The sequence below is a fragment of the Scardinius erythrophthalmus genome (assembly GCF_964197995.2).
Source record: "Scardinius erythrophthalmus genome assembly, chromosome: 10".
Lineage (NCBI taxonomy): Eukaryota > Metazoa > Chordata > Actinopteri > Cypriniformes > Leuciscidae > Scardinius > Scardinius erythrophthalmus.
Genome location: NC_138230.1, coordinates 21,921,101 through 21,936,974, shown reverse-complemented (window position 1 = coordinate 21,936,974; position 15,874 = coordinate 21,921,101). Strand labels below are relative to the sequence as shown.

General features: G+C 39.5%; 1 protein-coding gene across 4 annotated transcripts in view; it reads right to left on the bottom strand.

Annotated features, from left to right (window-relative positions):
• Nucleotides 1–15,874, bottom strand: part of LOC308697897 (cytosolic 5'-nucleotidase 3-like) — a 114,769-nt gene that overhangs the window by 74,973 nt on the left and 23,922 nt on the right. For 2 of the 4 annotated variants that reach the window (XM_081377566.1, XM_081377565.1), the window contains exon 5: nucleotides 7,190–8,143. The exons of the other annotated variants lie outside the window; for them this stretch is intronic. In XM_081377566.1, coding sequence (XP_081233692.1) covers nucleotides 7,190–7,300 — 111 coding nt within the window. In that variant the 5' untranslated portion in view covers nucleotides 7,301–8,143. The remainder of the gene's footprint in view (nucleotides 1–7,189; nucleotides 8,144–15,874) is intronic. 4 annotated transcript variants of the gene reach the window in all.

The window sequence follows — 15,874 nt, the reverse complement described above, 5'->3', positions numbered from 1 at the left end:
AGATCACTTACCGGCGTGTGGAATGTACACTGCAACCATAAGCACGGTGGTAAACTCTCTTGGCAAGTAATATGTGTGGCATTTCACAGTCATAAACTCCACCAGAGACAAACAGTAGCTTGATAACACAACTGCATTCCTGCACCATTAATTGTTTCTATAAACACCCCCGCGAGTCTTATCGGACAGTGTTGCTATCCTGTTGGTGCGATGTGCAGTTACCACGACTAGCTGAATGGCTGCGTGCGGAATGCTGTTGTTGAGCCATGTTTCCGTGAGAATTAAAACACTGCAGTCCCTGATTTCACACTGGGCAGTTCGCTGTAGTTGGAGCAAGTCCATTTTATTATTGAAAGAGCGGACATTGGAGAGCAGAATGGATGGTAGAGCTGGACGGCTTGGGTTAGCTTTAGCTTAGTACGGATGCTGGCCCACTTTCCACGCTTCTGCAGCCTCACACACCGTGTCCGATGCCCTCTCTTCCGGCCAGCAGCATCAAGCAATACCCTGGTCCCAGGGCCTGGTTCGCATAGTAGCCAGAGGTCTCGTAGCTCGTCTCACAGTCCATCGTTTATTCCTCCTGAGCTTTGTTCTCCAGTGTTCAGCTGCATTTGGCAATGGTAGACATGTTCACAAGTACTAACGATGTGCATCTATTTAAAAACGTTTCCAAATTGGTGTAAGCTTCACTTAACATGCACCATATTAGTGGACCCGAAGTGGCTGCTGTGTGCTACCACGCCACCATACATGTGTGTTTCACCTGGTAGAATACACGTGTTTGGTTACCAGGAAGTTTCACCAATTAAAAGTGGTGTAAGAATATGCATATACTTCAATGTTGAGTCTTATGTAAGCAATAATGTATTAGAACTTAAGATTGAACATCAATGAACATATTCCCTTCATTGAAAGTCCTTTTACCCAAAACTTCATTGAATACCTTTTCTTCTCTGGATAATCAATTTTCCAGATGTCCCACACAGTCGGAAGAGTGCTTCATCAGAGAAAATAACAGAATTTCAGTCTATATGTTGGGATGCTGTTACAACCACTGCCGCCTTGTGTCGGAAAGCCGCAATGGCCAGGTGTCAGATGGCTGGTTGTATACAGTTACCCTGAGTTGTAACTAGGGTTGGGAACCCAGAATCGGTTCTTACCAAGAACCGTTAGTGTTTTTGAAAAATACCAAAAACCGTGCGAAATTCCTAAGTTTCGGTTCCGAAAACAGTTCTGTGTGGGCAAGCACTTGGAGCTTATCCTTTAAAGCAGGGGTGGGGAACCTTTTTCCTATCAAGGGCCATTTACAATTTTTTAACATTCTTTAAGGGCCACTGTAATGAGCAGGGGCGTTTCTAGGTTTTAAAAACATCAGGGGGTGAGCCAGAAACATCAGGGGCTGGGGGTGGGTAACAAGATAACATGATTCGATACAGAGAATAATGTATATTTTAGGCCTATATGCAGGGGGGCAGACCGGTTAAAAAATTCCATCGTGGCACTGTTGCAACACCAGCCCTATATTACCACAAAGACACACACATTCAAATGTGCGGTAGTTAGGGGGGTTCGGGGGCATGCTCCCCCGGGAAAATTTTGATTTCTCTGACCTATGTGCATTTTAAGGTGTTTGAAAGCCAACATTTTTTGATAACAATAGCTTTAAAAGCATGTCAGTGGGCAGTAGCATAAATTATTTGTCAAGATAACAGATTCTTAAACATGAGAATGAGGATAAATGTTGAAATGAATGATCCACACTACAAAATGGAAATGCAAAATGTTTCTGCTTATTGTTGACAATACACAATCACATATTTCAAACAGGAATGGCCTTAAATGAGAAATCTTTCAAGGATTATTTTGCATAGATGTAAACTTTTTAGCATTAAAGATTGGTTTCAGCAACTTGTTTCTTTCTTGAGTTAATCAATGTTTTTGGCACTATTAAATCAGTTCAATTAAATTTCAATTGTTCACTCATAAAGACAGTCACTTGTCACCACCTACTGGCTTAATGATGCAAATTGCGCAAACACAGACAAGCGGAGTGATACAAACTGTGAAAAGGCTGATGCTGGTGAAGTATTCCAACACATTCGAGGACCTTATATATATATATATATATATATATATATATATATATATAGGCTACATATCAGAGTTAAATAGGAATACATTGTAATAATGTTAATCAAGCAGACTAAATCACACGACTGCACAGCAATATTTAAGCTCATTATACAAAGGAAATAATACAGATCTAGACAAATTGGGTTGCTTATAGTTAAAATATTTTTTTTAGTCGGCCACACATTCCACTTGCTGTCGGCCACTTTTAGTCGGCCACTCATTCCACTTTATACGCAAATGACAAAACGAAAGTAAAAGCAGCAGCCCCTCGTGGACGACTACCACACACATGCACACGCAACACAAGCACACACACGCAACACACGCACACACAGTAAAGTCCATGCCTGGTCCTCCGCTGTCTTCGTTCCGATCAGTGAGAAACTTGAAACCGGACGGCGCGCAGGTGACTCATTAACTCTCGCGCTACTGGCCTCGCCCTGCTCTCACGGCTCGTGGACTCGTGCTGCTTGCCACTTTGTCTATTCTGTGTTTTCTATAACAGGAAAAGTAATTGCTGAGATTTTTGTTTCTGAAGTTTTTTTTTTTTTTTGGGAGGAATTGACTCGCGGGCCGCATCAAACTGTTTCGCGGGCCGGTTACGGCCCGGGGGCCGGACGTTCCCCACCCCTGCTTTAAAGCGATGTCTCACCTCATAAATATTAAAAATAGTAATGAATGCACTGAAAAGCCCTCGCACTACTCATAAACGTTTTGTGTCAGATATCAACGCATAGAGAGAGTATAAAGACTGTGGAGCTGCACGATTAATCTTTAAAAGATCTCGATCTCGATTCAAACACCCACTCGATCTAACTCCTAAATGACTAAACTTCACACTGAAACTTCCTGTTTGGCGATCTGGCATTTCTTTGTGTTCTTTCAAACATCTTTGCCAGGTGTTCCAGATGACAATTGACAATCGTCAATGTACACTGCTGCAAAGCTGTCCCCCTGGTACTAGATTCTGTAACTCTTTTTGCTGTTTAGGTGCTAGATGACCTATTAGTGGGAAAGTTGACTTTGAATTAACAGGAAAATATTGTTCCTCCAATACCTCTTCATCCTCCACTTTCCTTGCTCACAGCTGCTCTGGCCCTGAACCTTTTCTCTCCTTCCAATGCCTTAAAAGATTCATATGGAAAATATGAGACTTTTTCTTACGGTCAGGTACGGCAATCTTTACGGGACTTAGCTTTTTAAGCACTCCATATGCCCCTTGCCATTTAGCCAAAAGTGAACTTTCAGTAGTAGGAAGTAATAACAGTACCTTCTGCCCTGGAGTCAGCGTTCTTTTCCTACTTGACTGGTCATATCAGTGTTTCTGTTGCTGCTGTGCTTTTGTCATGTTAGCCCTCACAACCTCTGTCATTGAGTCCAATCTCTCTCTCATCTTCATAACATATGACAGAATGTTTGTTTGCTCACATGCTCTATCTCCTTCCCAAGCCTCTTTTAGCACATCCAACGGTCCACGAACCTAACGTCCATATATCATCTCAAATGGTAAGAAGCCTGTTGATGACTGTGGAACTTCACGATAAGCGAACATCAAATACGGCAACCATTAGCAGTGGCGGATTTAGCAAATCGGGGGCCCAAGGCGAAGGTAGGCTATGGGCCCCTACCCATCCAATCTTTAAAAGAGAACGAGAAAAAAATGTACCGACTGAATGGTGGATAGGCAGGTAAAGCTATACGGTCGGGGAAGTAAAGGTTAGAGAGGAGAAAAAAATGTCCCCTTTAAACCCTGCATACACTTCTTTACTCCTAAACAGAAACATGTTACAATGTTTACATGGTACAATTTCTGGTAAGCTATGTTTTTTTTGTTTTGTTTTTTGTTTTTTTGCTTGGCAAATTTCACCATTTCGATTCAATTCTTGTGATTTGATTCAATATTGACTAATTTGGATAAATATTAGGTAACGTTTCACAAGACAGGCGTTACTTTTTCTCAAGAAAATAAAAAAAGCCCTATCAGCTGGTATAATTTAAGGTTAAAATAAGTAATATAGTACACATATTTAGCCAAATACTCTCTATAGCTCTTTTTTTTCTAGCCAATTAAATGGCTTTCCTGAGGTAAATGTTATGTGGCGATTGTTCTCCAGCTGTTTTACCTCTTTCCGCAGCTGAAAAACACTTATTGATCGATATTATGAATGAGGAATATACATTTCGGTAAGTACGGTATCTTTCAACATTGTTAATTTGTGTTTATTTACTATTAGGTAGTTTTTAGAATTAGATCAGTTCACGTGCCGCTAGGAATCTGTCACGTCACATTAAAACGGCAAAACGGTATTTATTGTTTGAATTTCGTAATAGAATTGACAGAATCTGAGAGCTGAGATTTTTTTAAATATCATGATTCATAAACTGCTCAGTTTTGTCTGTCGATCTCCGTGTCCTCTTTGCTTCACGATTTTTCTGTGCGTTGTTGTTCCTGATCTGTATCCCCAACAATATCCATAAAAAGTTTGTCATCTTTGGCAGCGTTCCCAAATAGCCTACTTATTATCTGCGTCTTTTAACTTTTTTTCTTTTATTTGAGCCGCTTGGGTAACTTCGAAACTTTAAATTTTCGCGTTTAGACTCGTCTTGCTCTGGGGATCAATTGCTCTATTTCCCAGTCCTCCTGTTACTGCGTGTTGTTTATCTTTCGCGCCGCGCACTTTTTTGGACTTTTTGCTTTCCTCCCGCTTCCTCCTTTTTTCAGCACCGCTTGGGTAGCTAGCTTCGCTTCATTTTTACTCTGTCTACTACTCTGTACACTCTGTCTGTCAATCACTTATTTTTCTCCGTCAGTTTTTTTGGCACAGCCTTGTCACTTTCGCAGATGCGCAGTAAAAGTGAGATAATGGAATAGTCCAATGTAGTGAGGCGGGGGGGCCCCTCCTGTCTGCGACACTAATGATTGATGCCATTTTTCGCAAATGGAGTTTTAGAAATATATAATTTGAAAAAAAAAAAAAAAAAAACTTAAGCATAAGTTAATAGGGCATTTTGGGGGCCCCTAGGTAGCTCGGGGCCCAAGGCAATTGCCGACCTTTGCCTAATGGTAAAGTCCGCCCCTGACCATTAGTCCCAATCAGTACCTGTATCAGACACAAACTGACTTCAATGTCTGATTAAATCTCTCCACCATACCATCAGTCTGAGGGTGATAAGGAGAGGTCTGTATAGGATGTATGTGTAACATTGAGCAAACTTGTTTCATTAACTTAGGCCCTGTCCACACTACTGCATTTTAGTTTAGAAACGGAGAATTAAAACGAATACGATCTCCATCCACACCAGCATTTTAGCTGCATATTAGAATTGATCTCCGTCCACATTAAAACGACTGAAAACGCGGATCACGTGACCATTCACCAACACTGGGCATGAGCGTGCCAGTGTAAACACAACTTCATTGATAAAATAATCCCACCATGTGCTGGTTCTTCCCGGGTTAACCCAAAACCGACGCTCCATGTACGGTCGATACCGCCGTTGCACACGGGAATTGTCAAAGATCGCTCGAATAAAAGTTTTGCATCTGCTACGCATGTAGGCAGTTATAGCATTGTAAAATGTAGAATTTACTTGCACAACAGCTGCTAGCAAAGATATACGCCATGACTGATGACACCCAATCATAGAGCCGAGCGTGAGCCTCTACTACGTCATCGTTTCTAAAGTTCTCCGTTTTGACCCGTCCAGACTAAAACGCCCTCCGGAGATTCAAAACGAAAAACGGGTCGGCAGCCTTTCTAAACTTCTCCGTTTTGGGTCTCATTTTTTGCCGTTTTAGTGTGGACGGGAGGTGCAAACGTAGCAAAAGGTCTCAGTTTTTAAACGAAAACGCAGTAGTGTGGACGGGGCTTTAGACGTAAAGTTAGTGCCCTATCTCTTTAGGCAATCCTACTCGTGAAAAATAAATGAAAAATAACCAGAGCATTCACAACCTGCCTTGTCTTGATGTTTCTGAGAGGAAAAACTTCTGGATAACGTGTAGCGTAATCAGCAACAACCAAAATGTATTTATTACCTGATCTACTCCTTTCCAAAGGTCCTATGATGTCCATTGCAATACGAGAAATTGGTATGTCAATAATAGCTAAACTTACAAGAGGTGCTCTGTCACTCTTTTTAGCTGGTTTCACCAGCCGACATTCTGGGCATGATTTACAAAAATCCACAACATCTGTATAGAGCCTAGGCCAATAAAACTTACTGCGATTCTAGACTGTTTTCTGCTGGCTTAAAAATCCTGCCCACAGTACTAAATTCCTGGTAAGGAATTTGCTCAAGATCGTCTGTGTTTCGGTTTTGTCACATTTTCAATTACTTCAGTACCCATATAACTTTAACTTGACGTTTCTCCCTCCTAGATTTCCTGTTTTTAGAAACCACATTGAACGATAAATCTTGCAAAATCTGTTTATCTGTTTATTTCAAAATCATCTTGATTAGCCTGTGCTCTTGTTACGACCATAGCATCTGCTACGTTTTTATCACTCTGCAACAAATCCACCAACACAGGTACATCTCTGTCTAATATCACTGGATAAGGTGATATGTCAATTACTCCAACTGATAACTTATAGGCTTGGCCTTTAATTTCAATTACAATCTAAATTTTAGGATACTCTTTTTCATCGCCATGAATACAACAGATTCTCAGCTTATCATGTTTCAGCACATTTGACTTTCTCAAACATTCTGGTCTCACTAATGCCTGGCTTGAACCTGAATCAACCAATGCTTTAAACAAAGTGTTTCCAATCATCACCTCCACTGCTGTGTCCGTGTTCAGTGCGATCTTGTTAAGCTTCACTGAAGATCTTAACTCGTTACACAGGCGAGTAGTAATCATATTTTGCACTGGACAATCAGCTTTTTTATGCCCTGCCAGGCAGGATGTATGACAAATAAATCACAGACCTTCTGTTGTACTGACTAACTCCACATGCCCGCATACTGTTACTCGGAGTAGAACTGTTTTGCAATGTTCGTCTATCAGCCTCAAAATTTCTCAGACCACTACCCTTAACATCCCCAGACTTACCAGATGGGCTGTGGTTGATGCCTCGCCATCATCTCGGCTGATGCAGCGATCGCCTTGCAGCCATGAACGTCTCTGCCAGTTCTGCAGCTTGCTTACATGAAGTAGGGCCATTCTGCTTCACCCATGTTCTTGCTTCTGGATTCAGCAATTTGAGAAACTGTTCCAGCACTATTTGATCGCCAATCTCTTGTTTAGTTCGTCGTAAAGGGACCATCCACTTTTCGTACAGATCTTTCAGTCTTACATACAGTTCACGTGGCGTTTCATCTCCTAAACTGTACGCTCTGAAACGTTGACGGAAGGTTTCTGGGTTAATTTTAAAATTGTCAAGTATCATCTGTTTAACACAGTCATAGTTCATTGAATTATCAGGCTCCATAGCCAAATAAGCTTCCCTTGACCTTGTCTGTTAGCAACGGTAAGACATGTAACATCCAGTCATGACTAGGCCAATTGAACGCTTGAGCAATACGTCCAAAAGTTATTAAATAATGCTCAATGTCCTCATCACTTGACCAAAGGCAGCATCCTTGGGCTGTTAAAGCTTGATGAACCATAACCATGTCTTTCCGTTGCAGCTTAATCTGCAGCTGCTGATGTTGTCGCTGTTGTCACCTAGGACGCACATTTGAATCTGAAATCAAATATGTAGCCTCTGGTGTTTCACTCACCACTGACGTTCCTGTTGACAAGTCATTCTTGTCTTTATAGCTTTCAAATAAGTATCCGATATTTGTGCTTGTGACGTTACGCTTCCTTTTCCAGCCGTTCCTCTCTTTGCTGCTGACTATGTAGAAAAGTTTGTAGCATTGTGGCCATCTGCTCTGATGTACTACATGAAGTCATTTCATTGTGCACTGGAGATGAACTGGTGGCCTCCAGTTGCTCTGCTGGTTTACCATCTTCTTTCACCGCTGCCACCATGTGTCGGGATGCAGTTACAACCACTGCCACCTTGTGTCGAAAAAATGCAACGACCAGGTGTCAGATGGCTGGTTGTATACAGTTACCCTGAGTTGTAATCAAGCCTCTGACAATGACGCCTCATATCAGACATTCACATCTTACAGTATTTTGGCTGCACAAGCTCAGGGGCCTCATTTATAACCGTTGCGTACGCACAAAACAGGCCCTGAAAGAGCCATAAAAACACATTTGTTTTTATAAAAACAAACTTGACAGGAAAATTTGCGCACATGCATGCAAACTCTGACCCATGCGTATGAACGTTTTGGAGATGGAGCAGTTCGGCGACACTGATGGTGAGCTGGAGTTAATGTCTTTTTGGTCACTTTTAGACAAATCTAAAGAAAATTATACGTATACAGAAAGATAATACAAATAAAATTTCACTCACCAAACCTATCACTTGAAGTAAATATCCATTCTTAAAGGTCCCGTATTATACCCCTTTTCACAAGATGTAAAATAAGTCTCTGATGTCCCCAGAGTGTGTATGTGAAGTTTCAGCTCAAAATACCCAACAGATAATTTTTTACAGCATGTTTAAATTGTCATTTTTTGGGGCTCAGAAAAACACGCTGTTTTAGTGTGTGCCCTTTAAATGCAAATAAGCTGCTGCTGGACGGCACAGGGGGCGGAGCTTCATGAGCGCGCGCACATTTATTAATAGCCTACAAGTCTGCTGTCTGAATGATGATCAAACATATACTGATGAGCTTAATAAAGTTTATTGTACATCACACAAAAGATGAAGCGTCAGTTTTACTTCAGAAAATCACCGTAAGAGCTGAGTAAACACAGTAAGTTATTAGAAGTGCGCAAGTACATAAACGAATTTCGGTAGAGTTGAGGGAGCATTCCTGTGGGCGGAGGTTAGTCAAAAAACGGTTCTAGTGACGTCATTAAAGAAGGAAGTAGAGGGATGTAGTCCAAACGGGCCGTTCGATGCAGTCGACTTCTGTTAAATAAAATATCTCGCTTGGCATTGAACTTTGAGCTTTATAATTTTACAGATATTATTTATACTCTAACAACAACATTACACACTAACTAAAGTTTGAAACATGGGATCACGAAGAACGGGACCTTTAAATGTCCGCGCCAGCGAGCGCGTTGGGCCGTTTAGTGAAACTGACACAGTTTAAATAAATAAAATAATGATTTAAACTATGTTTTACTTCTGATATAAACATTTAGATTAAATATGCCATTCAAATAAATGGAGTTAAACACTTAAACATGAAATCATTACTGAGAAGTTACAACGTTTTTATATTCAATCAATAGAAATATTTGTTGTGGATGCAATGTTTTTGAACACTTTTCCTGTGGTGTGCTGTGTTTTAATGTTTTAACCACAGAGATAATTGCTTATCATGATAATACCAGATTGTCTGAGAAAAAAAGTTTTGTGCAAATAATGCGCAAGGCTTATCTGTTTCCATTAAAAATATAAATCAATTAAAAATACAATTTGGCCAGTGGAAAAGATTGAGAAAAACTTCCTCTGAAATGTATTTTACACTATTTGATTTATGTATTCAAAAACAAGGCAAGGATAGGCTACTACATGATTTTTATTAATGTAATGTGATGGCACATCCGTATTTCATATTTTCCTAATGTCTAATTTTCCTAATGTCTACCGTTAAACGCTATCACGTGGATGAATAATCATATGCAAATGATATGCAGATGAGGATCTGCATAGTAAAACTAGGCGTTGTAAGCTCCATTTATGTTTATTTCGGGGCGGAGACACATGTGCACACAATCTTCCGCTGACTGGGATTTATAAAGTGAATTCTGCGCAGGTTCTGGCATACGAACGGTTTTATAAGTCTGAATACTTTTTGCTGTACGCCATTTTTGGCTTTCGGGCACACGTACACTTTTAGTAAGAATCCTATGCACAGTTTTATAAATAAGACCCCTGGTCCTTGGCCCGACTGTGGCTCAACTAGCCTAACTTGTAGCCCATCCTCCCCTCTCACGCACAAAGCAGAGTCAGAGTCTGATCGCTGATCGATTGCTCCTGTCTGCCTCGCTGCCTGCTGTGAGTTTGTTTGCTTCGGTGCTGTAAGCTCCGTCTTAACCTCGTATTTCTTTCTGTTTTGAACCATCATTTACTATCATTTCTAGTTGTTTATACTACTAAATACAGCTTACCCAACATCTCAGATTAACCTAACATCGCTAGCTTCCGTTATTATTAGCACAACATGCTAGTAATTCGCTAGCCTGTTAACGCGCCACCCGTGCGCTCAGTTATTTTTTATTTTTTTTTTCTCGCACGCCCGCGCCTTTGAGTTCATAAAAAGCCCAGGTGAGTAAGAATCAGTCAACAAACACGGTGAGTAATGTCTTGTCCTGTTATTGTCACCTGCACTTCATGTCACATGTTTAGCATAGCCTTCTCTGTCGGCAATATAGGATTTATATGTGATAAATGCAAGGAGACAGTTAGGCTGACGGAGAAGATTTCAGAACTAGAGACACGCATCCAAACTTTAATTGAGGATCGTAAGAGTGCTAGAGCTTTAGATACTATTTTGGATGCGCCTAGCATAGTGAACTCTTTACATGATGCGGTTCCGGCTGAGTTATTGCCTGCGCAGCAAGGCAAATGGGTGACAGTGAGGGATCGCTCTAGTCGCGGATCAAAAAAACACTCTTCCGTTCTGATTACCATAACAAATCGATTTGCCCCGCTCAGTGAAACACCCACTGAGAATTCTGCTGATTGTGCCTTAGTAATTGGTGATTCGATTACACGGAACGTGAAAATAGAGACACCAGCCACCATAGACACATGTTTGCCGGGAGCCAGAGCGCCTGACATCAAAGCAAATGTAAAAGTGCTGGCTAATGCTAATCGTAAATTCTCTAAGAACATTATTCACGTCGGCACTAATGATGTTCGACTCCACCAGTCAGAGATCACCAAAATTAATATTAAAGAGGTGTGTGAACTCGCAAGTACGATGTCAAGCACTGTAATTTGCTCTGGCCCACTTCCTGTTCGCAGGAGTGATGAGATAGTTAGTAGATTGTGTTCATTCAATGGCTGGCTGTCTAATTGGTGTCCGCTTAATAATATAGAATTCATAGACAATTGGAAAAGTTTTTGGGGCGGACCTGACCTGTTGAAAAGAGATGGTATTCATCCGTCCTGGGATGGTGCTGCTCTTCTCTCTAGTAATTTGGCTCATAGTCTTAGAGATAAAAAATGACAAATTGGGCACCAGGTCAGGAAGCAGACAGACTGGCTTAACTGACTTTCTGCTAGCGGCCTCGCATCACCAAGGTCAGATAAATCCAATCACATAGAGTCTCTTTCACCTAGATATCATCATATAGAGACTGTGTCTGTTCCCCGAATTTGGAAATCCAAAAAACGTCAAAACCCATCTAAGGTAAAAAATTTTATTGATGTTCAACAAATAAAAAACAGATATAATACAGATGAGCAAATGCGAAAGCTTGGGTTGCTGAATATTCGATCCCTTACTCCAAAAGCACTCATTGTTAATGATATGATTTCAGATAATAACCTAGATGTGCTGTGTTTGACAGAAACCTGGCTAAAACCAAACGATTACATTACTTTAAATGAGTCCACCCCACAAGATTACAGTTATAAACATGAACCTCGTCTGAAACGCAAAGGGGGAGGTGTTGCTGTCATATTTTCAAAACCACTAAGAAATCAAGTTTTAAATATACTTCTTTTTGAAGTGTTGGTGCTTAATGTAAAAATATTAGGGCTGTCAATAAATAAAAAAAAAAAATCGCGATTACTTGCATGATTGTCATGAGTTAACTCGCGATTAATCGAGACGCAGAGAGAGAGAGAGAGAGAGAGAGAGAGAGAGAGAGAGAGAGAGAGAGAGAGAGAGAGAGAGAGAGAGAGAGAGAGAGAGAGAGAGAGTGAGGTGCGCGCGCGTGCTGGGAGAGCAGTAGGCCTACCGGCGATTCCCAGAAACTAAATAAGGTTTGGGCGCTTAAAAAAAATAAATAAAAAAAATCGCTAAAGGGGTCTGCAATGTCGCTAAGTTGGCAACACTGTGTATCTCCATTTCTACAACTAGGAGTTGGGCCACGGGTCAAACAGAAAATACACGTTGCGTTAATCGTGCGTTAAAAAAAATTAGTGCCGTTAATATGAATGATTTTGCGTTAACGCGTTAACTTTGACAGCACTAAAATATATATATAGTGTAAATGATAAATCACATTTGAGATTTGTGCTGGCTACTGTATAGACTACAGGCCACCAGGGCACCATAAAGATTTTATCAAAGAATTTGCGAACTTTCTATCAGAAGTAATATTGACTGCAGATGAAGTACTAATTGTTGGTGATTTTAATATACACGTAGATAATGAAAAATATGCATTGAGATTGCCATTTAAAGACATTGTAAACTCAACTGGTGTTAGACAACACGTGTCAGGACCTACTCATTGTCGTAATCCCAGCAAACACAAAACGTTTTTACAACGTTTCACAACGTTGTTTTTTGGTTGCAATTAGGTAATGTTGCAGTGTAACGTTTTAAAAACGTTTAAGAAACCACACCTAAAATAAAAAAATAATGTAACCAAAATAAAACGTTTTAGAAACGTTGTGAAAATACCAACTAGGTATGTTTTCTTTAGGTAGTCAAAAAAAAAACGTAAATATCACGTTTGTCTACTACGAAAACAAAACCAGACCAAAATGCAACTTTGGCAGACGTTTTATTTAGGTGTTAAAATAACGTAGTCTGCACGTTGAAATAGCTTTTAAAAGAAACGTCACGACAATATTAATCCAACCATGCCAAATCTCCAATGGTAGGCTACGTTCTGTTTGTGTATAAAATATAACAGTATAACATTTTAACATTAAAGCGATTCTTTATTGACCGAGTAGCCTAACAGACGAGACCACTGTAGGCAGCCTGATTATCAAGTATCAAAAGGACTTAGAGGTGATATGTGAATGCTTACTCTCAGTTGTCTCTTCTCATTTAATAGCCTATAAATTTTCTGATAACATTTTTTCGTTAATCATCACTGAACACGTCATACACACTTTTGGAAAAATGTTAATGTCCTTGCATTCATGCAGCCTGAGGGTGACGCTCTAATGATGATTGACATAGGCCTACTTTATAGAAAATATGTTCATAATTATATCATGTAGTTTTTGCTATTTTATTTCTACACCTCGTTTACCATTTCTAAAGGTAGACCTATATATTATGTTATAATGTAGCCTATATATATAAATGACTTAAAACATTGTTTTACATTTTCAATGCTTTCATATTTTCATTCAATTTACAGTTTGCGATGGCCACAGGCCTACTATCTACGTAATAATATATCAAGTTTCATGATATTTTAGCTGATTATCAAATAATTCATTCCATCAATCTAAATGTAAATGCTGAGTGACTTTTACGTATTTTAATGGGCGCGCGCGCTGAACATTCAAGCCGCATTTGAACTGGAGCGGAGGGCGTTACCATGGAAACGAGGCGGCAGCTCAACGGACAATCAGCGAAACTCCGTCTCTCACTGTTGTTTTAACAACTTTAAGGTAAGTTTAGTCCATAAAATTACACAAATAGTACATACAAATGTTTCTGAGACTTTCTTTCATGTAAATCACTCGCTTCCGTTGAATATTTACTTAATAGAAATGGTTTAGTGTCTTCGAAAAAGTCCGTTAGCATCTCAACTGTTAGGCTAACTAAAGGTAACGTTAATTTAAAGTTAGGTAAACTATAGACTTGAGCTGTAATTTTGGGCTTTTAATCACATCTTATGTGTAGATGAGATATTTTGATAGTTTTGTAAAGGTTTTACTGACAATTGGTCAATGGATGAATGGAAATAAGCTAATTTATTTAACCTAAAAGTACGCACTGTATGGTTAATTCATAGTTATCACGTGACGTCACACCATTACGCCCACCTGGAGGGCAAAATAAGGCTTTCCTCCACTGCCCAGTCATTTTTATCAGGTTTGTAGTTAGTAGTAAAACAGTGAGATCAAATTAAATATATTTAATTTGAACACTTATTCATGATGCATACTTTGTACAGGTAAGCAGATGAACACAGAACAAATTATTTACAACAAAATAATATTGTTATATATTATAAATATTCCCCTTTACAGTATTGTTTGCCATCTAGTCCTTATCACAGAGTTTAGCTCCAAACCCAATTAAGCAGACCTGAGCAGCTGATCCAGGATCACCAGAAACTCTGCAGAACTTTGGTCTCAGTGTTCCAGTGTTCAGGTGTCCCAGTGTTGTAAGTTCAGAATATATTGCAGGAGATCTCAACATTGTCTCTCAAGGTCCACTTACATGCAGAGGTTTACTCCAACCTAGTCCAGCACACCTGAACAAGCTAATCAAGGTGCTAAACTCTGGGTGCATATCACTTAGGTCTCTAGCTCAGTAGTCAGTGGTTAAGGGCCGTCTTTATCACAAAATCCTTACAGTGCACTGAAACATTCGCTCCCTAAAAACTCACTATGTTATCGGAAGTTCTGAAGCACAAAACTTTAATCATACGAGACAGTTCGCTACAAAATGACATGTGATAGGTGATTTTAAATCACAAACCAATATTATATTTCAGCATAAACATACGTCGCTAGACAGGTAATGTCTAATCAAGCAAACATTTACAATTTATTTTTGACTGAAATCTTCCACAAGTATGTAGAGGGAAAACTCAAGTGTATACTTCACATTTTGGACAACCATTGTTTTTTTACATTTACATTTTGGTTATTGTTCTCTTTCTCACTTTAGATGCTGGAGAAAAAAACAGCCTGGCTAAAGCATTCAAAGTGGAAACTTCTGTCGTGGCTCAATAATCTGGGATTGGGACAGTGGAAGGAGCAGAAGATCAGAGATCAGTCAGAGATCTACTGGTGCCCCTGAGGAACTGATTTACCTAATGCGTCAAATTTGACCAAACATTTTCATCACTCACCTTCATGTCGTTGCAAACCTGTAAGACTTTCGTTCATCTTTGAAACACAAATGTAGATCTTTTTAATGAAATCTGAGAGCTTTCTGTCCCTCCATTTCACAGTTTATGCAACTACAACTTTCAAGCTTCAGAAAGGTAGTAAAGACATTATAACAATAATCAATATGACTCCAGTGGTTTAACCTCAACTTTATGAAGTGAAGTGAATGCTTTGTGTGTGCAAAAAAACCCATTGCATCTTTATTCACAAAATATACATCTCTGACACATGTTCACGGAGCACCATGATTCATCAGTGTTGTGTTGGCGAGAGAACCAGCGATCTCATGGCGCAACATGCGTTGGAGATACATAATTTGTGAATAAAAATGTAATTGTATGCGCACATAAGGCATCTGTTAAAAATATCTTCATTTGTGTTCTCCACAAAAGTCGTATGGGTTTGGAGCGACATGAGGTAATTAATGACAGAATTTACATTTTTGTGTGAACTATCCCTTTAATGTTTTCTAATGTGGTTATAATTGGCCATTGTTCTGTTTTATAAACATTTTCAATATTTTAAAGATTTATTGTTTTGAAAAAATGTTTATACAGAAAAGATAGATTAATTTGATCAAAAGTCGCAGTAAAAACTTTTAAATTGTTTAAAAAAAATTATGTTTCAAATAAATGCTGTTCTTTTGAAAGCTCTATTCAAAGAATACTGAAAACTGT